Raw genomic sequence first — 22,247 nt, forward strand, 5'->3', positions numbered from 1 at the left:
GCCAAATTAGTCTGTGCTTTGTGGTGTTTTTGTTTATTTTTCTCCTTATTTGTTGATTTCATTTGTTTGGCTGTTTTTTTTCCAGATTGATTTTCAGTTACTGTGTTGCCTTAACCTAGGCATAGCCCAGAACGTCCCCATATGGGCCAGTTATTGCAGTATTTAATCACCTGACTTCCACTGCTAAACATGCCTTCTTAACAGCTCTCCACGTGCTGACCACATGGGTTAATTACACCCACCAGTTCCCACTAATTCTAATGTTTTCTGCCATTTTCCACTCTTCATATGTACACATTTAAAGGAGATGCTGAATAAAGTCATGTTCCATCCACTTTGGGATTTCCCTTCTGATTGCATCTTCTGTTAGAGCAGCTGGACTGGACCCTGCACAGCTGTTAACTGGAGTTTCTGCTGAAATGTTTGCAGCTCTGAATAGTTTGAACAATTCTGAGTGGCTTATTTATTTATTTTGACTCCACGAAACAAAGAAGTTTGGTGCTGCCCAGTCTGTAAATGCCCAGATTATCTGACATAATGGGATTCTCAGGTTCATGACAGCAATCATAATGCACTTCCTGAGCTGTTTCTAGAAATCCTCATTCCCTGCAGTCTCTGTGTGCTGTGTAAAGCTCTCTGGCAGGTGCCTGAAATATGAGGTGCGAGCTTCACAAGGTGTAGGGCTGCTTTTAAACCACATTTGCAGGATTCTCTCAGCGGATGATTAAACAAATACATCTCATTTACTTGAACACATATTAACAGCACTCGCGAAATTTCTAAATTTTATGCTGAAAGAGTGTTTGACTGTCCAATCAAAATCACATTTTTAAGGGTGCAATATATATGTGTCTGGGTGTCCATTCCTGCAGTACAGATGCCTTTCCCCACAGCCTCAACATTGCTTCCTGTGCTGCTCCTGGCACACAGAGTGTCTTGAGTGGGCAGCACTTAGAGAAGGGAAGAGCACTTCCCAAAAAAAGGATTCTATTGACACCCCTCTCATGCAGTATCTAATCCTGCGTGTTATTGACTTACCATAACCCAAAGCCTACAATGAATACAGAATTATTAATTTCCTTATGGGATTTTGTAGGGTGATTTCACTACAGCATCTGAATTCTTTGAAAACATTAATGAACAGATCCTCTCAACATCCTTTTGAAGTTAGAGGATATTTTTATCACTATTTTACGCAAGGGGAATGGAATATTTAAGATAAAAGCCAAAATGTTCAGAGTGTCAGCTAATTTTGTTTGCCAATTTTGGAAGTCTGAGGCTCTGAGTTTTCCAAGAGCTAAGGGTTTTTTTTAAGGCTCTTTATGTGCTCAGAGGAAAGAGCCTGATTCCACCAGTTGCTGCTGGGAACACAAAATGTTCCACATGTTCAACATTATTTGATACCAAGCTTCAGCTGTCTCAAAACAAGCACTCAAAGCAGAGGAGCTTGACAGAGTTTGCTGTGGATGGCGAACCCATTTCATGAAAGGAACCATCACCCTGGCCAAAAAACAAAACAGCATTTGTTTTCCCCTTCCTTTGAGTATTTCCCAAGATTTCTTCCATCTTAAGCAAGAAATGGGATTTTGGATAGAGTTCTGATTCCACCAAAAGAGCTAGATATTGAAGAAAAAAAAAAAAATCCTTCTCATCTGTTTAAACTGGAGACTGGGTAAGATGCTGTCCTAGAGTGACTCGATCACCTTGATCACCATTCCTCTGTGTGGCTCAGAAATAAGTTTTGCACCTTTAAGATTGGTTCTGAGAGCAAAGAGGGGGAAGAAGAGCTGGTTTTCAGAAAAAAACTGTGCTCTGTCATTCCTACACATTCCTGCTGCAAAACGATGTAGCCCAAAACACAAACAGCAAACCAGAGCTCTCCTTTATTTTGGTCAGTTTTAGCTAAGTAAAGAAGACAAGTTCCCTGAACTGTAGGGTTTTTGTCCTTAAACCTATTTAAATCTATATAAAACACCTGTAACCCACCAAGCCAAGCCTAAGCCACATTTCCAGCACCAAAGAAATTAACAGCAAACTGAGCAAACCAAGCTGCAGCCCACAAACAAAACCTTTCTGAGTTTGTCATCTCTTTGAGAGAAACAAGAAGTGCTATTGTTTAATATTATTCATTTTTTTTGTGCTAGTGAATGCTTTGCCTGTTAAATAAACAATTTTTTCCACTTTTCTCCAAAGAAATTTTTTTTTCTGAAGCAGTTAAGGGAAGAGCTGCTTAAATTTGCTTTCTAAAAGAAATCCCTTTAAAAGTTTTCCTCCCAAAATTACCCTAAACCAGAAGAAATATAATTTTTGGCACCCAATGCATAGCTTGAGAAAGCAGCAAAAACCTGTACTGATTGCATTTTAGTTTTGTTTATTCTGTAATGAGTTAAAGCCGTCAGTAACCACATTAATTAAACTGCTAATGTCTCTCAGAGTAAAAACCTTCCTGTGTTTCTAGCCCCTAAGTTTTTTTCAAGTTTTAATAGCTTTCTAGTCACTAAAATTATTTTCTTATCCAAAAATAACTCCAATATTATCCCTAACATGTAGTTTTTACAGTAGAAAAGCAGAGATTAAAATAGCCATTGTACTAAGCTCAGTGACAATCATTTATAGAGTTTACAGAAGTACCTGTCTGCTTATCGCTTGTCCTGCCCTGCCTCCCAATTCCAATAACATGTTTTAAGGGTTTTTTAATAGTTGTACCAAATTTGTTGAAAGAAAAAGCAAAAAATGAAGCTTTTCAGCCTTTCCTTTCCTTCTCCTTTAAATCTATTGTGTCACTTTTTAAAAGGGTCCAGTTTCCCCTAATTGTTAGAGACACCACTTTCCTAGTACTTAATCTAGTAAGATTCCTCTATACAGCCTACAACCTCTCCAAAATAAAACCTAAAATATCCAGAACAACTAATAAACCCCCTAACCCAATAGTAAACCCAAGAGTAAAAAATCCTGAATAGCACAAAAAATAAAAAGATATAAGCCAAAGCCTAAAACAATTTTCTAACCTAAAACTTTCCACGTAAACAAATTCAAAACCCAACTAAAGTAGAGAAATAACTTAAAAAAGGTACCATAATGACTCTAAGGAGAAAAAAAAATCATAGTTAGTTAATCCCTCTTTAAAACTACAATTCTAAATAATACTAATGCAAAACATTTAAAATCCCTATCACATAATCCAATTATCAACCAAAGAATAATAAGGGGAGCTAACTCTCACCATCTCTGGGCACGGGTCCTAAGAGGTGTAGCACAAAATTATCTATATACAAACCATCTCTATATAAAACAAACCCAATAAAAGGCCATAAAACAAAAAATTCAATGCTTAAAAAATTAGCAATAACAGAAATTGTATTCTCAAATAGCCTAAAGACTATAAATCCAGATTTAGTACCATGTAGATCCATAATACAGCAAAAACTTGTACAACTTAGATCACAAAAATACACTTGCACTTTAACAATGAAAAAAATTATAAAGATGAAACTGTACTTAATATACCAAAAGTGCTCCAAACACACACAAATACTGTACATAACCCAACACATACAAAAATCACAACTGCAAAAACACATCTACAAAAAAAAAAATCACAAAAAAAGAAAAAATAAAAAAATACCTTCTCCAAATCTCAGCAATACCAATCAAAAGTTCTAATACCAAACGTCAATGTCCCCCAAACAGGGAGAGAAGGTACCCCTACTATGTGATGGTAAAAAAACCATAAAGAAAGAAGATAAAAAAATCTATTACTCTAACACAAGGGCTTAAATTGAAAAACAACAAGACTCAAAGAAAAAATGCCACCAAAAAAAACCAGCTACAGCAACCTGTAACCAAACTACCAAATATAATAATAACAACAGTATATCCAATACCCTTAAAAAAACCTCCAAAAAAGTATGCCCAAAGAAAAAAAAAAAAACAAGCTTAGAGGGGCCCTGCCTCTCACCAAGGAAAGGCTATAAAAACAGTATTTTAAACTGTAAAAATTCATTAACCTAGCACATCAAAACCACAAAAATAGAAAACCTTAGTCAACGCTAGTACACAATACACATTAACCCCACCAAAACATACAAAGACAAAATCTGGTTCTCTTACCAGCATAACAAAAAGATCACAGGATTTTACTTTAGTTAAAACTAAAGTAAGCCTAACTAAAAGGAAGTGAAAACAGCCACTCTATTGTAACCGGCCCCCAATCCCCATCCATTTTATGCACACACTTCCTCCAAAGTCAGTTTTTCAAAAACCTGAAGAAACTCAGGTAAACATTTAAAATAACAACTGTATAAACAAAAGGCATCAAACAATTAAACACCTTACCTGAACTGTCAAAAAACTCATCTACAATAAAACTTCTTAAAAACCCCCAACAAATGCCCATTACCATCCTAGCAATACACCTCCAGCAACACCAAACAGCTCAAAATACTCTAACCCCCATCCAAAAAATACTCCATAAACTAAAACACCAAAAAGTAACCAACAAAACCCATTCACCCTTTAACAAGCCCATTTAGCCTATACACAAATCTAAGCCAAATAAAAATTAACTACAAACCACCATAGCTTAAATAACTCCACCACTGAACACTGCTGTACCAAACTTATTAAAACTCCAATACAAACTAAAATCCAAACCAACAAAATAACACATCACTATTAACATTACCAATACATTTTTCTCCTTTCCTCTGACAACCAAATAGAAACCTCAGTTTGCTTTCACCTAAAAAACATACAATACACCTAAAACCAACCACCCCAAAAATAAAAACACAACCCCACAATCTACCATAAATTCATCCAAACTGCCCTGAAAAAGAGTAAAGCTCCAAAACATCTTCAATACATTAATTACATCACTGAGTAAAAAATCAGAGCAACAAAAATGTTTAAAAAACAAATCATCCAAATTCTCCTATAACCAATTTCACCATCAGAAAAAACAAAATAAAAAAACCTACTCAAAAAAACTGAGTTCCTAAAAATAAAATAACAAAATAAACGGCATCAAATTCCCACCAATGTCATCAACAAAATCACAACAGTATCTCCACCAACCAACAAAACCCCCCCAAACCTTCCTAAGCACTATAAGCTTTTAAAAAATGCACATTCCTAAATACAACGAAATGATAAACCCTCTTTACCTAATCACCCACAAAAAGAGCACTTTCCAATAAAACCCTAAACAACAAGCCTTGACCCCAATTAAACAAAAAATCACTCCTACAATAACTCTTAACAGTCCCAACAAAACCAAATATAAAAAATGTATTCTACAAGCGAGAACCATAATCTGTCTTAAAACCTTTAGCAAAAACTACCTAATAAAACTCAAAGCCAACCACGAAGATTTTAAAGTCAAAACTGAAAAGGCTACTAAAAGACTACTAAAAACCAAGTGCACTTCAAAAAAAAAAAAACAAAACAAAACCAAAAAAACCAAAGTAGCTCATAAAAAATCCAAACTGCCTCACAAGTAATCAACACTAAACCACAACTCCTCCTGACTCCCCAACTACCAAAACTAAATATTCAAAGCAAAGATTCCCCCATCCACCATAGCACCAACTCCACGTAAAGCAGATCACCCTCATCACACAACACACCCATACTAAAACACTAAATCACCCTAAGATTTTAAAAATAATTACAAATTAACCTAAAAGTAAAAACTTTACTCTCACTTACAAAAACTCCCAAAAGTAACACATACTAAAAAACTTGCACTACGTAACCAATTACCAACAAAAAAAACCATGTTACACTCTTTTCACTAATAATTCCTATCCCATTGTGGAAATCAACCAAAAAACTCCCAATCATATAAAACCCCACACAGCACCAACTCCACATAAAGCAGATCACCCTCATCACACAACACACCCATACTAAAACACTAAATCACCCTAAGATTTTAAAAATAATTACAAATTAACCTAAAAGTAAAAACTTTACTCTCACTTACAAAAACTCCCAAAAGTAACACATACTAAAAAACTTGCACTACGTAACCAATTACCAACAAAAAAAACCATGTTACACTCTTTTCACTAATAATTCCTATCCCATTGTGGAAATCAACCAAAAAACTCCCAATCATATAAAACCCCACACAACAAATCACAAAACTACTAAAAAAAAAGTAAGTTAAACCAACTTATTAAACTCAAAGTTATTCAACTGCTCTAAACATTACTAAAAAAATAACCAAAACTCTACCTCTACACTAATTCATAAATAATAACCAGCACTCTATAAAAGTAACTAAAAAATAAGAAACTAATTAACAACATAAAAAAACCAATTTAAGCTACTAATAAGTTAAAAAAGTATCACTACCAAAGTAAAAAAACTTCCTGTATAAGTGCATTGTATAAATACCCATATTCCCAATAATAATAATAAATCAATAATGTTAATAAAATAAAATTAATAAAATAATAATTATTAATAATAATAGTAATAAAACCCACCACAACAACAAACAAGTAAATCAAGCTACAAAAATAAAAGTAGCAAAAGCAAATTTAAATTAACAACACAAAAAGTTATTCCTAACTAAATAAAAATACCACCTATAAGAAAAGTCAAAACCAAAGAGTAAAGCTAACCATAAACAGTATTTCTCAAGTTGTACATAACTGTAAAACATATGCTAGCATCAATCAAACCAAACAACCACAACCCATATAACTAATAAGCAATAATCTAAATATAAAAACCCCCAGTAAATTAATGACATTACACTACCCCAAACACACCAAAACAAGCACTATGTGCTCACAACAGTAAAACCACCACAAAGTGACTAAAAACTTACCTTACACCTCACACTACAGCCCATAACACCATTCTAAACCTTAAAAAACATATGCTTTAAAAGAATAGTACCCTAAAAAATTAAATCAAGCAACAGATCTCATTTCAAAACCAACCTTATCAACACCTAAACTAAAAGTCTTAACGTTAAATAAGTATGTAAATAAGTATATACCATACACCAACTACAAACAAAGTAAAAAAGTAGAATAGACTGTTAAAAACCACCTTAAAACACGGGCTGGGGGATCTTTTAAAGAGTAAGAACAACATCTAACAAAAGCCACCTAATTAATTAACACCCAAAGTTCCAATAACCAAACAAACCCTACCCAACCTAAACCCTTGCATACAATAAGCAAAACCAAAGTCCCAATAATGCATGTCAAAAGTTCATTAAAAATGACAATTTAAATTAATTCTACCTCAAACACAAATCCATTCATAAAGTTGTTTTTACCAAGTTACACATTGTAAATAATAATAAAAAAAAAGCCACAATGTATACCTCAAAAAAATCTAATTATTAAGTAAGAACTATGGGTAAATATCACTGCTTGTTAAATGTTACTGCCATTTGTATATATAACTGTGTACTGTATTTACCTATGTATAATATATGTGTTCATAAAGTTAGAATATATATGAGTTTTGGTAATAAACTAACAATATAAAAATAGAAAGTAAAATATCCTAAAGTAATTCTGTAATACTTGTACCCCCATTCATCTGTGTAACTCGAAAAAAAGTTTGACACCTTTAAGATTAGTTCTAAAATCAAAAAAACCCAACAAATTCCCAGAGTTTGTTTTCAAGAAAACTGCACTATCTCACTCCTACACATTCCTACTGCAGAATAATGCTGTCTGTAACAATGCAACACAAACAACAAACCAGAGCTCTCCTTTATTTTAGTTAATTTTAGCTAAGTAAAGCAGAAAAGTTCCCTAAACTGTGGGTTTTTTCCTTTCTTTTAAACCTATTTAAACCTACTCGAAACTAAAACACACAAAAAACCCACCAAAATCTCACACCTATAACCCACCAAACCAAACCCAAACCACAACACTTTCAATGCCAAAAAAATCAATAACAAACTGAGCAAACCAAGGTACAGTCCAGAAACAACCTCTGAGTTTATCCTGTCTTTTAAAGCAACAAGAAGTTTCATTGCTCAATATTGATCTTTTTTGTGCTAGTAAATGCTTTACCTATTAAATAAACATTTTTTTTCAAAAAAAAATTATTTTCCCAAACCAATTAGAAAAATGCTGCTCAAATTTGCTTTCTAAAGAAAACCCCTTTAAAAGTATTTCTCCCAGAATCACTTGGAACCAAAACATATGGCTGTGTGCAAAGGAGAAGACTTAGAGAGATACAAATTGTCATGTGTGAGCATTCTGAGCATCTGTGAAAAGTCTCAGACCAGGGACTGAGGAATGGGAATTGATTCACTAGGAAAATATTCTATAATTTCAATATATTTTATCATACTCAGTATATATTCCTGTGAGCTTCAAAGCACCTTTAAACTCTGGATGCATGAATTCTGTGAAGGCAATCCAGCTTTCAGAGCTTTCCAGTGCTTTAAAATTTCTTCAGTGCTTACAAATGTCTTTATCTTTTAACGTGACAATGAGTCTGAAATGAAATATCCTAAAGCAATCACAAAATTAACCCCCCTGTATCGATGTCCAAGGTATATTTTCTCTTCTACGTGAAGTAGAACAGGAAAGTGTCACAGAATAGGCAGCCTGGGAAATGCATGATTTAAAGGTCAGCTGGAGAGAAGCCAGACTGGGAGCCAGATGAAAAAGCAAAGCCAGACTATGCACTAAGATCATGATGCAAGATGAAAAGATGAAAATCACTATTTCCCTCTTTTATAGCTATATTGGAATATTTGTGGATTCTGGTGTTTTGTTTTGGGTGGGGTTTTTTTTTGGGTTTTTTTGGCTTGTTTTAGGTTGTTGCAGCTTTTTTCTGTCACTCTCTGTGGTAGTTTTACAAGGGAGGCATCTACAGATGTAATACAAAAACCTCAACATAACTAACAATCTGTCCATCTCAAAACTTAAAAATTCTCCAATTAACACACCAAAACCACTACACTCTCGAAAATGGGAATTCCCAATTTCCACAAAGCCATTCCCCTGCTGAGATCAGAAACAGCACTTGGTGCCCATTATGGTTCCTGGGCCTCTCCATCTCCACAAGGGCAGACTCTCATCTACAGCTCCCAGTCTCAGAAAGATGCCCCAAAAGGTCAGAAACTTTGATTTATTCCTCATCAGGGTGTATGATTATAAATTCATACACATAGAATTATTATAAATCCACATATATGGAATTATTATAAATCCACACATACAGAATTATTATAAACTCATACGTACAGAATTATTATAAACCCACACATATAGAAAAATAATAACCAACACAGAATACGGAGAGCAAACATAATACTCATTTGGGAGGAGATTTCCAGACACCAGACTTTAAGGTCCTCTAGGAACAAGACTTACCTGCTTGGTGAGTGCATTGCCAAAAGAACCCAAGCCAGCTTCCCCTTTTCTGAGCTGCCTTCTGGAAGAGCCTCTTCCACCCTTGAGCTCTCTGTTGCCTGCACAGGCTGCCAGGAGGACCCTCTTGTGTCCCAGCACACGTCCCAGTCCTGATCCCCAGAGTGTCACTACACAACTTCAGAAAGCTTCAGCCCAGAGTAACACCACACCTCTTCAGGAGGGTGCAAGTGTCTTCAGCCCCCCTTTAGTGCCCTGCTGTTGGTGCAGTGCCCCTGTGTGCCCTCTGCTCCCTGCGGGGTTGGGCAGCACCCCTGGGCACTCCATGGCTCCTCACCTTCAATAGCATTCACCTGTGCTGCACAGCTGCAGCCCATTAGGGATCAATTAGGGACCAGCCCCACTCCCAATCACCACAAACTGAGTGCCCACAAATGATATTACACAAACACAACCCCCAACTTTCCCCTGCAAGGAAGTCCTTCCATTACTGTTGTTACCACAAGGTAGAAAATAACCATTCTCTCCTTCGCCTTCCTTCAGGCTTCCATCAGCAACTGCTGCTGGGCACTGCTGATGTCTCGTGAAGGCTGGCCTAGAACAGAGGCTAGACAAGAGTTAAAGAATAAAGTATTCCACAGATCTGAGTAATCAGTTTTGAACTCAACTCTTTTGACATCCATCACATTTTAAACTCCAGACTTCGTCATCACATATGCTATTCAGGGAAGAAATGCCATGTGTTCTGAACTTGCCATTTAGGTCTCATACAGCAAGAAGCAGTGAATAATTGTTGCCTAGTCCCTTTTTCCATGACTCGTTATTTCATGTACTTTGAACAGAACTCCTCACTTCCAGGGTGAAGTGCTCCTAAACTACATTATTTGTATTCACGCTGTTCACTGCTTTAATTGCTCCTCATGCATTTTTATACCCTTTGTAATTCAACCCCATTTATTTGAAATGTATAGGACACCACCAGGATGCAGGCAAGCAATTTGCACAATGGTTTGTTCCCCATCCGTTTTTGTGCTATTTTGACCACGGAGAAGGATGTATTCATGGCATTTTTACAATAACTCCAAGGTCTCTTTCCTGAGTAATAGCATCTATTTGAGAACCCATTGCCACATTAGGTACAAGTTTGGGCTGTTTTCCTCCTTGTGCATCATTATGCATTCATTGACGCTGTGTTTCATTTGTTATTTTATTGCCCAGTCCTTCAGCAACTAACATGCTTCTCCACCTCGTCATAGTTAACTTTTGTCTCAGGTAACTGAATAATTCAATTCCAATAATTTTGGTCAGTCTACCTTGATAGTTAGCTTTGGTTTTAGCTAACTGATTAACTAAATTTCAATAATTTTTGTCAGTTTACCTTAGAATCCCTCTTTGAAATAATTTGTGGCTATATTAAAGCCTCTGAACTGCCCCTGGAGCCCCTGTCCCAGCATGGCAGGGGCACCAAACACAGGCACAATGCTCCACTCTGCCCTTACCCAGCTCCTGAGCGACCAAAGGCCCACAAGCCCCACCTGGGGGAAAGGCACAGGGCAACCTAAGGCCAAACATGATGTGAAGCTTTCATCTTGACCCTTCCTTCGTCTTGGAGCTTCTACCTGCACACTGCTGGAACCCAGAAGGGGGTAGTGATAGCTTTTCAATCTTCTGCTTCTAATTACCTCTTTTCAGAATTTCTTGAGTGACTAAAAATCAAATGGGCTTAAAGTTTGCTAAGTTGAATGGGCCAAGTTAATGGTCTGAGAAGCATTTTATGCTGATTGAATGTTGTTATAATAAGCAAGTAAATGAATAATAGTACAAACCATACCCTGCAGCCCTGGAATGTTTTTGTAAGAATTTCCCAGTGGGACCAGATCTTTAACATCCTTTTCACACTTGCAACACTGACTCAATTTAACCGTGTGTGGTACAACAGTGAAATCAGCAACATGTGCACTTTAGATAAATGCTATTCCTTAATTAGTTTGTAAAGACAAGCCAGCAGGTAGCAAGGTAGATTGGCAAGGAAATGAAAGGGGCTATAACATACCTCCACTGCTTCCCAAACACACTTTGCTTTCTACCTAACTGGCAATCTGACAGAAAAACTTCTTAGGCAATGAAAAGTTATGAGAAGTTTTGTGCCAGTAATGTGTGTGGAATGTGCTGGGAAGCACTTTCTGCTTATGAAGTCTAGGTATGTTCACAGTACCTAATAAAACAAATGCATGTACAATTAACAGTGCAGAACATTACTCAATAGTGATATGAAATACAAAAATCTCACTTCAGTCTGCTGTATCTCTGAAACAATTTATGCTAGTTATAAATGGTAAATACGTACCTAGCTAACAAATCTATGATCATCTTCTGATAGAATCACACCTCATGTCAAGTTTTAATTTTCTCAATAATTTTTTTTGACCCTGCAAGTGCTGCAATTGGACCAAGTGATGCCGCTCAAGTGCACGCCAAAGACATTAAGAAAACAGGAGACTCATCAGTTTTATGTTTTGACTATCAAAATGGTGCACGCACAAGCTTGTCTAAGAGCTTTTCAAGACTGCTATGGACATTTGTGTGTAAGTCTTACATGTCATGAGAGCAGTGAAAGTAACAACTACATTTAGCAAAAGCCAACACAACACGCCTCTTGTACACGATACCAACAAAAGAAGCTCCCCGTGTACATTTTACACTAAACACTGAGACTCTGAAAAAAAATCCCATAAGGCAAGAATAGTCTTTACAACTTCAGCTGCATCAAAATAATAAATTAAAATTAATTCCAAAATCGTGCTTTTCATCATATTAAAATACGATGAAAAATGATGAAATATTAAAGTGACCCTCCCTCTTCATTCTACTGAAATTACATCACCTTGCTATGTGGACACGTCCCATGTCCCAGTTTTTAGGCTTCACACAAGCCAAGCCTTTTCCCAGTTCTCATTACACTACAAGATTCCAGGCTCACCACAACTATATCACCTACAATCCTTTTAGAAAGCAACTAGGAGGTTTCAATTTCTCTCTCCTAGTATTTTTAACTAGCAATGGCTATTTCTCTAAGAAATTATTTCTTCCTCTTTCAACTCTCCCAGTGAAGACTGGCTGTGCACCATGGTCTGCTCCTCCCACAAGTGCTCTTGAAAACTTCTGCAGGCAGCTCCCACTTCCTTCTTCAGAGGCTTGTGAAAAATGCTCCTCCAATGTGTCAAGCATTGCACATTCTGCAGCATATTACTGAACTGATCAGGTGGGAAGCTCCTTGCTTCAGATTCTGACACCACAAACTACTTACAGCATTTATTCCTCTGGCTCTCACCAGACTGGAGAAATTCACTCCATTTGCACAGGCCAAACACAGCAGAATGGCATTCTGGAGGCTGGGCAGGCTGTCAAGGTTACAGCACAGCTATACATGAACTCCTGTCTCTGAACATTAATAATTTGCTAGAAGTCATTATAAATAGCATGTATTTATAACAGTATTTGTCAAAATCAATTTTTCCTAAGATAATGAACATTTTTTGCTAGAAATAAAATTCACATGATATTGCTTGTAAAAATATCAAACTTTATTGGAAGTAATTAATAAAAAATGTATTTGAATTAAATTGAAAAAACAGAACAGGAACATTTACAACCAAGTAACAGACTGAAAATCAGACAAAAACAAAAAGGAAAAAACCCCACTTTTGGAAATATTTTTCTGTCTCTTGGAACTCCGCACGTCATCCAGAGATGCTAACAATCTAAGAACATCTAAGGCATTGTAATGCTAAGCATGAATATGTTCTAATATTAGCATCTGCCTAACTTGCTTCTGAATGAAAATCTACTTAAACACAAGGAAGCTACTCCAATGAAAATAATTTAGGGGGTCAAAACAACTTTTGTAATATTTCCGTCCTGAAACTCTCAAAACTACTTACAAGAGGAAATCACAATTCACACTATTCACATTTGCTATCCGTCAATCCTGCTTGAAATAGGGATGAACTCAAAACTAAACCTTATTTTTTTCCCTTGGAAACACAAAGATTTTTTGATGTCCTTGATTTAACATCTGGTGGGACATTTCCTTGAGAAAGGTTTCTAATGAAGTTCCTTGGCATATTCTGGTCTTGCTTCCTGGTCATCATTCTGACTCCTAGTGAAGAAAGAAATGCCATTAGAAATAGAGAGACATGCATTCAATAAACATAAGTAGACTGTAGCTGACATGGACCTCCTTTTCAGAATATGTCTAAGAATTTTTACACATTTCTTTCCTTTACTGAAAGCCTCATTTTAATATGCAAAAATGTAATCACTCTTAGCTCAGTAAATCCAGCGTTTTAATTGTCTACAAAGTCCCATGATTAGACCCTCAACTGACAGGAGATGCTATTAAAAAAGCACAGTGGTCTATAAAAAGATGTAGAAATATGAAAAAATGTTATTAATCCTTCTTATTATAGAATAGCATTGAAAAATGAACACTATGTCATTACAGATAGTTTTGTCTTTTTAAGCTGAAAACAACTCCTCTTAGTTATTTGGTTCAGGTTTATTCTGCTCTTATAATGCATGCTCTTGAAAATAAAGTCTATTTCATATTCAGTTCAACACTGAATAATCAAAATTTTATTCTCATTTCAAAACGTGCTTCTGCATCACATAGTTCCTTAATTCCAGAGTTGGGATTGAAGAGTGGTACCTTCCTAACCTGGCCTGTTGGAGCAGACATTAATACTGATATAACCCTGTGTGAAATCTGCCTAACAAGTAACTTGGTTAGACAGAGCTTAGACTCAGATATTCAGTTTCCAGAAAGCTTCTTGTAACACAGCCTCAACACTTTCAATGAATACAGAATAAGACCCTTTCCCTCACAGCAATTTTTTCTTAAAAACATGTATGTGCTGTAAAACCAGTGTATTGCCCATCCCACTGGAAAAAGCCACACAACGGAAATGTTTTTTCACATTACTTTTCTATTTCATAAGAAAAGCAGACTAAAATTGCAAAACTAATATTGGATCTCCTCTAGACAGCCCAAGAAGATCGTTAAGTATATATCTTTGAAGAGAGTGAGGAAAAGGAGGCAGAGATGAAGGAAAATGGTACAGATTCACCATATTAAAATCTGCTTCAGGTGCCAAGCAACTTAGTGCCATGCACTAGAAAAGGCAGAGGTTTTTATAAAGTTGTGAAGACATTTGTGAACATTGGCTGAAAAAAATATTTGTAACTGATTTTATCACAGAAAAGACGTATGCACCTCAGAGAGAAGCCGTATAATTGAGGCAAACTTTCACACAGCAGAATTTGTTAATATTATCAGCAGTATGTTAAAAACAAAATGATTTTGCCTCAGTTATTGTTTTTGTCCAAAATAGCCCCAAATTTTAAGACCAATAAATCTCTGAAAATACCTTTTATCTGTTAAAGCAAACCAGTTTAGTGTTGTAAAATAAAGTGAAGAATTAAAAACTGGTACGGAAATTATTAGAGAATTTTATTTCTTGATAAGTCACACTTGGGCAAAGACAAAATTGGTAAAAAGTTGAAATTTCACAAGTACATAAACTATTTTAGGTGGAAGATCTTGGCTCTTGGGAAAAAGGGTTTCCCAACAACATTGTAATAATATTGGATTGAACTTTGATTAGATACTATCTGTATAACTGATATTCTGAGTCTTTTTCTTAAAAAGGGATATGCTATTCAAACCAATGGCTTAGTACACTGTAACAGCAATACGTGCTATTAAAGTGACAAAATGAATTGAGAGGCATCTTAATTTTGCACTTGCTGTGACCAAGGTGATGCCTTCTGTTCCTTTGTGGTCATCAGAAACCGAAATGTTGTGCAGGCTGTCCTAGAGCAGAGGCTGGACACAGCTACAGAATAAAGCAGGGATTCATTCCAAGGATCTCCTCCATGGATGCACCTTGGGCAGCACCAGAGCCCAGCCAGGGCTGCACCCAAGATGAACCCAAATGGTCCCAAAATGCACGAGCGCTGCCGGGGTCTCTCCCTGGGCTCAGCTCTGCTCCATGTGCACATTGCAGTTCAGTGTCCAGTTCCAGCTGCAGCCCCTGCAGTCCCATCCTGCTTGTTTTTCTCTCTGCAGCCCACGGGGTTTGTGCTCCTGGGCTGAGATTGGGATCATTTGTCCTTGGTGCCCAGCTGGAGCAGGAATTGTTTTGTCTCCCTGCTCTGTGCAGAGAACTCACCATCCCCTAACACAGAGCTCAGAAGTGCACACTAAAGCAGCACAGAACAGAAAGACAGCAAAGCTAAACCCTGAGGCAGCAAAGGCAGTGTCCCCCAGGCAAGCCCTGGCACTCACCAGCCCCCTGGGGCACTCTCAGGGCGGCGTGGCTCAGCAGCACGTCCTGCCGGGAGCGCTTGGCAGCGTCCGGGGCCTGCAGGCTGCCCTGCACCGTGTTCGAGGTGGAGCTGCAAAAGGGCCACAAAGGAGTTTGCTTTCAGTACAGTCACTACTAACGGTGGCTCTGGCCTTGCAATGTAGAGATACTTCAAATATTATCCAGTGTTCATAGAGTCCTAACAGAATGCAAGGAATAAAGTAATTTATTATGTATATCTATGGATACTAGTCCCCTTTCTCCTTTTAAAAAATTTACAAGAATGCTTCAACTGTGAAGATAAGAACTAATGTTGGCACTTGTATTCAAAGGCAGGACAATATGTCACAGTTTTGTCTGAAACCATAGAAGCCAGTTTGATGGACATCACATACAAATTATACTAAGATATAATCTTAAGGCATGTTACAAAATCCTTGAAATGACCAATCTGTGTTTATTGAACAAATCACATTTTTTTATTGCTACAATAACTTTTCTACAGCCTGCAACACAGTTGGAGGGGGTGGCTTCATAGCAGACAATACTTTTTAACTAAGCTGCAAGAAAACTGTTACAGTTTCAAATTCATTAAACCAAAACCTCTATATTTTATCCACAGCACTTTATGTGATGGACTTAAGGTCTACAGCAAAAATTATGAACCTATCTGATCTCACCCTTCTGCAATTGCCTCACAAACTTCCTCGGTTCCCCTCTGCAAGACAGCCTCGTAAACAAGCTAATTGTATTTATGTCCTGAGTTCCTAGGCTTTTCCTATTCCTGTAATAAATATTGTATTATTTCCACTTTATAGTTCCCTAACTCACACTTTCTTAATAATAATTTTCTGCCTAAATGAAATTATATAACAAGCAGCAAAGACTAAGACTTTCCTTGTGCCAGTCCTAAAAATCTACTCATGCATGCCTCTTGCAAGAGAACTTATGCCAACAAGAATATACCATCATTTGGTAAAATATCTCTTATGACTGACTTGCCTCTAATGCCTTATCCTGAAAATACAAGTGTTTCAAATTATACTTCTAATGTGGACCATATGACTGAAATTTACGTTTTTATTCTAGCATTAGGAGATGAATGACTGGAGTGAGCCACTTGAATCAGGGAAAGCATGGGAGAGAAAAGAGGGAAAAAGTAAAGAAGAGAATGGAATGAAGGCACTGAAAAGCAAGAGCATATTGCTTTTCTCCTTCAGAAATGTGTTTTCATTCCTTCTCTTCATAATCAACTGCTAGACAAAACCATAAAGAATTTCAGTCTACAGATGAGTCACAGAAGCACAATGATCTCTATAAAAGGAACAGAAGTTGTGAGATTTTTCTGTTGTGTACTGGGAAATATGTTTGAGACACAAAAGAAACAAGGTGAACAGAAACATCTAGTCTTTTGGGAAGAAATAAGCATATATATATATATGATTTAAAATTATTACACAGTTATTACAAAAAAAAAGTACTTCACAAGACTGTCTGAGAACTTTCACCTTAAGACAAGATAAAGCAGGTTTCAAATACCTCCCATACCTCTCCTTAGAGAGAATGTAGGAAAAACTAGCTTGGTTTCAGAGAACAGCTAATTTACTTTGCTAAATTCATAATCAGCTATTTGAAAATGTGAGCAGTGCCTCTTTTCTCATCCTAGAGTAAAAGAGTTTATTCCTCCTCCTAGCAAGACAGTTTAGAACAGTAACTGATAACAATCAGAACAGTAACATGAAACTAGACTGGATGACTCTGATCTTCGAGGATAATTCTCTATTTTAAAGATGCTAATAAACAAAAAGGCACTTAAATTTCTTCCATGTCCTGTGATCTGTCTATAGCCTTGTCCCAACAGTCTTCAGATATTCTGCATAAGACCTGTGTGGTGGTAGCTCCACTCATGTCTAGCAACAGGTCATTTGTAACATGATTTTTAAAATGGTTGTATCAATTTCTGCTTTTGGAAATAGGAAAAAATAAATGAAAGACCAGCTGTTTCATAGCTAATCAGGTTTAAATACAGTAAAAAAAACAAACCCCAAACCAACCAAAGAAATACATACACAAGAAAATTACAATTCAACTTAATGTCTATTCAGGTTCAGCTCTTCTGCTGCTCCTGCTAATAAACCTCTTTTAGGATCATAAACCAGAAGTGATGATATAAAAGTTCTTCCTAAAGCAGATGGCAAAAATTAAGTCACAATATATGAGACTGAAAATGAATTATCAGAAAATCAAAGTTGATCACCTAACTATTGTCCTGTACATTTTTTTCCTTGCTTTCTGTTTTGGTAGTTTCTAATGTGCTCCAGCAAAGGCAGAACATTCTCAAAAAACTTAAGATTTTTTTAACTGATGACAAAATTTCTCTTTTCAGAATTATGTGCTATCTTTCAATTTTGAGTAGACAGCAGCTACACAAGACATGATATTAGTTTGTAATTACCAAAACAGAAGTCCTTAAACCAAGACTAAAGAAAAAAAATCTACTGAAGTTACCCAGAAAAACAACAAAAAATTAAATTGAATTCAAGCATATTTGAATCAGAACATGTCATATGCAGGTCCAAATGAATTCTATAGGATGTTTTCAGATTTGACATATTAGAACAGAACTGAAGTAAGAACACAAGAAATGGAAATTTATTTTGTATAGAAGGGTTAGTTTAATCTTACCTAAGTATCTTTCTTTTTCTCTGAGCAGCGGAAGTCATTGCCATATATGAAGGCTTCTCAAGTACGGGAGCAGAATTTTTGTTTCTTAAGGAAGAAAGATCAAGTTTGAAATAAAAGAATTGTATTTTTGTAAAACATATTATTGGAAGAAGTCAAGTAAATTTGTTCTTAACTGTAAACAAATATATGTTAAGTTGAAAACCAAAACTGGAAATTAATTTCATTAATGTTATTTGAGGCAGCTTTGCAGACTTCTGACATGCACGGCAGCTTTAAGCATGGCATTTCACATTGTGGAGAAGTACAGTACCCATTTTAAAGACAGAGAACTTAGAGAAAGTAACTTGCCTGAGGCATCACAATCAATTTAAAAAAGGCTCTATTTTCTTTTTGGTACATATCTTCTAAAACAAGATAAACTTTCAACTTCATTTCTTGTCACTAACATACTACTGTTTTCAAATAATGGCAGAATTGAATTTGATGTTGATCAAAATTGAGGGTTTGATTTTCAAAATGTTGGGTTTATTGTATAAAATGGATAGAAATGGAAAAACCTAGCTGTAAAGACAGACAGGATTAAATGACTTGGTAATGTTTCTCACCCACATAAAAGGAAAATACCTTTGCACAATGCTGCTGGTGCATGGCTGTGACTCCTTCACAGATGAGTAAGCAGACATTTCAGCTGTTTCCTCTGCACCTTCATAGAGAATGACAGTGGAGTTCATGAGAGCTTCGTGGCTCTCTGGGATCACGTCACACGTGGTGTCCATGATGCTGCCCTTCCTGCCTGGCACGTCTGCCCTGCAGGCACTGAGTACCCGCAGGCCTGCCAGGTGCAAAGCCTCCTTCACCACGGGCTGAGCACACAAGCTGTGCGCTGGCTTTCTGCAGGAGTCTGGAGTATCAGCTAGAGGGTACACCTCCTTGGCCAGAGAATCCTCCAGGTGCTGTAGGCTGCAGTGGCTGGAGGCAGGTGGACTTGGGGCTAGTGGGGGAGAGTCCATCAGCTTCCTCCTCGTTCTCTTCTGCGGTGGTTCTGTGTGTTCTAACACCTGCTGGGGATTGTTATTCATTTCTTGTGATGGTGTACCCAAAGGGGTGCCTGGCAAACATAAGTAATGATGGTTAGCACATCCAACTGCACGTACTGCTCACAACTGGCTTTTTCCCTCCTCTTCCCTAGTGAGACATGAGCAGAAATTATTAAAATACTCCTTATTTCATATGCATATCAACTTGATCATGTAAGTGAAATTATTTCTATTGCAGCATTGTCTAAGATGGCATTTGCTGTGACACTCAAAGTACTATAAATGCGCATAGGTTGGCATAGTTTACCCCAGAGGTTATAGAAATAATCACAACTAAGATCTGACATGTGACAAGAGGGAATGGAAGAGTAAGAAAAAAGACTATTGTACCACCATGACAAAACTCATACTTTAAGGTGGTACAATCACAGAAACCTAGAGCTGACTCCTGATCACAGCCGTTTTTTCCCCAGCAAGTACCATGCAGAATAATGAGAGACTGCTGAAAAAGGAATGACACAGAACCACCCAGAAGGAGAAAATTTTCTGACACTGCAAATGAGAAAGCAGTGTTTTGCAAAGGGGCAAACAAAGAAGTTAAAGTTACTAGGATCCTGTCACCCTACTACATCAACTGTGGGGAGCAAAGCTCTTGACTAACAACTTCCCCCACCCCCAAAAATAAAGCAAACAATACAATGCAATTGGCCATTCTCATTCATCCTGATTGAAACTATTTTTCTTGAAGTGTCATAACATTTTTATTTTCAAGCAAGACCTGGCTGGATTTAGTAAAGGCAATGACCAAAGTAAGAGAGAAAAGTCCTTTCTCTTACTCAAGCTCTCAGTGAAGGAGGATCATTTTAAGACACAGCTCACTGTTCAAATGGTGACTTACACAGTTATAATACCAAAAAGCTACAGAATCTTTTTTAAACAAATCAAGAGCAGGAGAGGGCTGTCAAAACCCCAAGTGCTTCTATATTTAACTTCCAGTGCAAATATAAGAAATGAAGCCTAGTATCCTTAAAATGCCTATGGATTGGATCCCCTTCAGCTGGCAGCCACAGATTCGTACTTTTTCTTTCTGCATTGCCCACTTCATGCCTATGAGCAGCACAACTGCAAAAAGAACTCCTGCTTTTTAAATTGATGCAAGTTACTCGGGAATTAGCTACGGTATTCCTAAAACAGTGTTGATAAATATTTATTTCTTCTAAATTTCATTCTATTTTTGCCTCAAAGTAAGAAAGCTAGTCTGAACTCCTCAGCCTGAATGCTTCTATAGTTCTCTCTCATGTGTTAACACTTTTAGGGCATTTTAACTGTTCCAAAAACATTCTTTGAACACGACAAAGATTGATTAAGAACATGTATGCATTGTATTATTTCACCTCCACAATCTTGATTTCTTACAGAAAGCAAGACATAAATAGCTGTAGCTTTTTCTCTGCTTACCATTTCCAGGCCCCATTTAATGTTGACCTCATTGCCCAGTTGCATCCAAATTTGCCAAGAGGCTTTAAAAAAGCTGATTCCCCAAGTACCCTCAGAAATCTGATATCTTGGGAAAAGACCCAAGTAAGGTCCTCATGAAGGAAAGCCAAGGAGGGTCAATCCCAGCACTGTTTTTGGTACACACCTTGGTACTTGACATGCCACTTGATGGGATACCCAGCTAGATGGGATGGTGCCCAGTTAGGAGATAGAAAACAGAGCTGTAAGGGACAGCCAAGGATTTAATGACCACAGCGAGACCTAGATCTGTTCCAGGAGGATACAACAGGTAGTACCAAAGTGTGTACAAGTAACAAGGAAATTAGATACAGGCCACAAGTCTATTCTATGTTGCCACAATTCAATAATGAAACCATTGAAAAAACAAAGCAAACATTAATTCCTCACTCAGGGGCTCAGTGGCAGAAGGAACAAAGTTTAAACTGCTAATGGGAAAAGCAGTGTGGACAATTCCAATTCCATTACATTGCTTGGAGCTTTGAAGAAACACATACATGGAAAACTTGGGCCTGAGAGGACTACCTAGCATGAAGTAACTGAATTGTGCATTAGTCTGTGTGTGCACAGCTCACTTGATGTATGTAAAGGACCTTTTCTTTGTTAAAATACAAAATATATTATCTTGTACCACATCTAATCCACAGCCAGCTTTCACCAGCAGTTGCTGAGATGCTGATTGTAATCTAAACATTAAGCTCATTCAGGATATTCCCCATGAGCAGTGGAATGGAAACAGCAGTAAAACAGGGCATGAGTGCTCCCCAAATAATCTTTACCTTCACCCAAAATAAAAAAGACCTACTGTCATAAAGACATCCTCCAAGACCTGGTTGGATTTAGTAATCAACAAGGAACTTATTTATGAACAATTTAAAACATCTACTCTCTATCACTATCAACAATGCTATGCTTCATTATGCACTTGCTCTTTAATTTTGTTTTAATAAGTACAATATATACCTCAGTGTAATTTTTAAATATTTTAAAAAAATTCTAGTCATCATGACCAAAAATTGAATGCAAACCTTTTTTCAAAGACTTTTGATATCTTATATTCTTAAATACAAGAATAAGGTTTATATAATCTAGTGTTTGAAATAACTGTCCATTAAATGACTCAGGACACATTTAAAATATTAATTTATTAGTTTTTATTCCTATTTATATGCATCTGAATGTCTGTTTCAGGAAAAATAATGGTTACAATTCTATTAGTCCATTGTTACATTAGGACAGGGAGGTTTCAGTTTCACAAAGTTTGCTTACTGTAAGACACTGAG

The 22,247-nt window shown here is 36.8% G+C and overlaps 1 protein-coding gene across 6 annotated transcripts in view; it reads right to left on the minus strand.

Annotated features, from left to right (window-relative positions):
• Positions 1–12,931: 12,931 nt before the first annotated feature.
• Positions 12,932–22,247, minus strand: part of KIF18A (kinesin family member 18A) — a 32,541-nt gene continuing 23,225 nt past the window's right edge. For all 6 annotated transcript variants that reach the window (XM_039725182.1, XM_039725177.1, XM_039725178.1 and 3 more), the window contains 4 exons: positions 19,037–19,520; positions 18,413–18,496; positions 15,709–15,818; positions 12,932–13,521 (listed from right to left, as the gene is read on the minus strand). In XM_039725182.1, the coding sequence (XP_039581116.1) occupies positions 13,385–13,521; positions 15,709–15,818; positions 18,413–18,496; positions 19,037–19,520 (815 nt within the window). In that variant the 3' untranslated portion in view covers positions 12,932–13,384. The remainder of the gene's footprint in view (positions 13,522–15,708; positions 15,819–18,412; positions 18,497–19,036; positions 19,521–22,247) is intronic.

This window comes from Passer montanus, unplaced genomic scaffold, assembly GCF_014805655.1.
Source record: "Passer montanus isolate IOZ18808 unplaced genomic scaffold, ASM1480565v1 scaffold54, whole genome shotgun sequence".
NCBI lineage: Eukaryota > Metazoa > Chordata > Aves > Passeriformes > Passeridae > Passer > Passer montanus.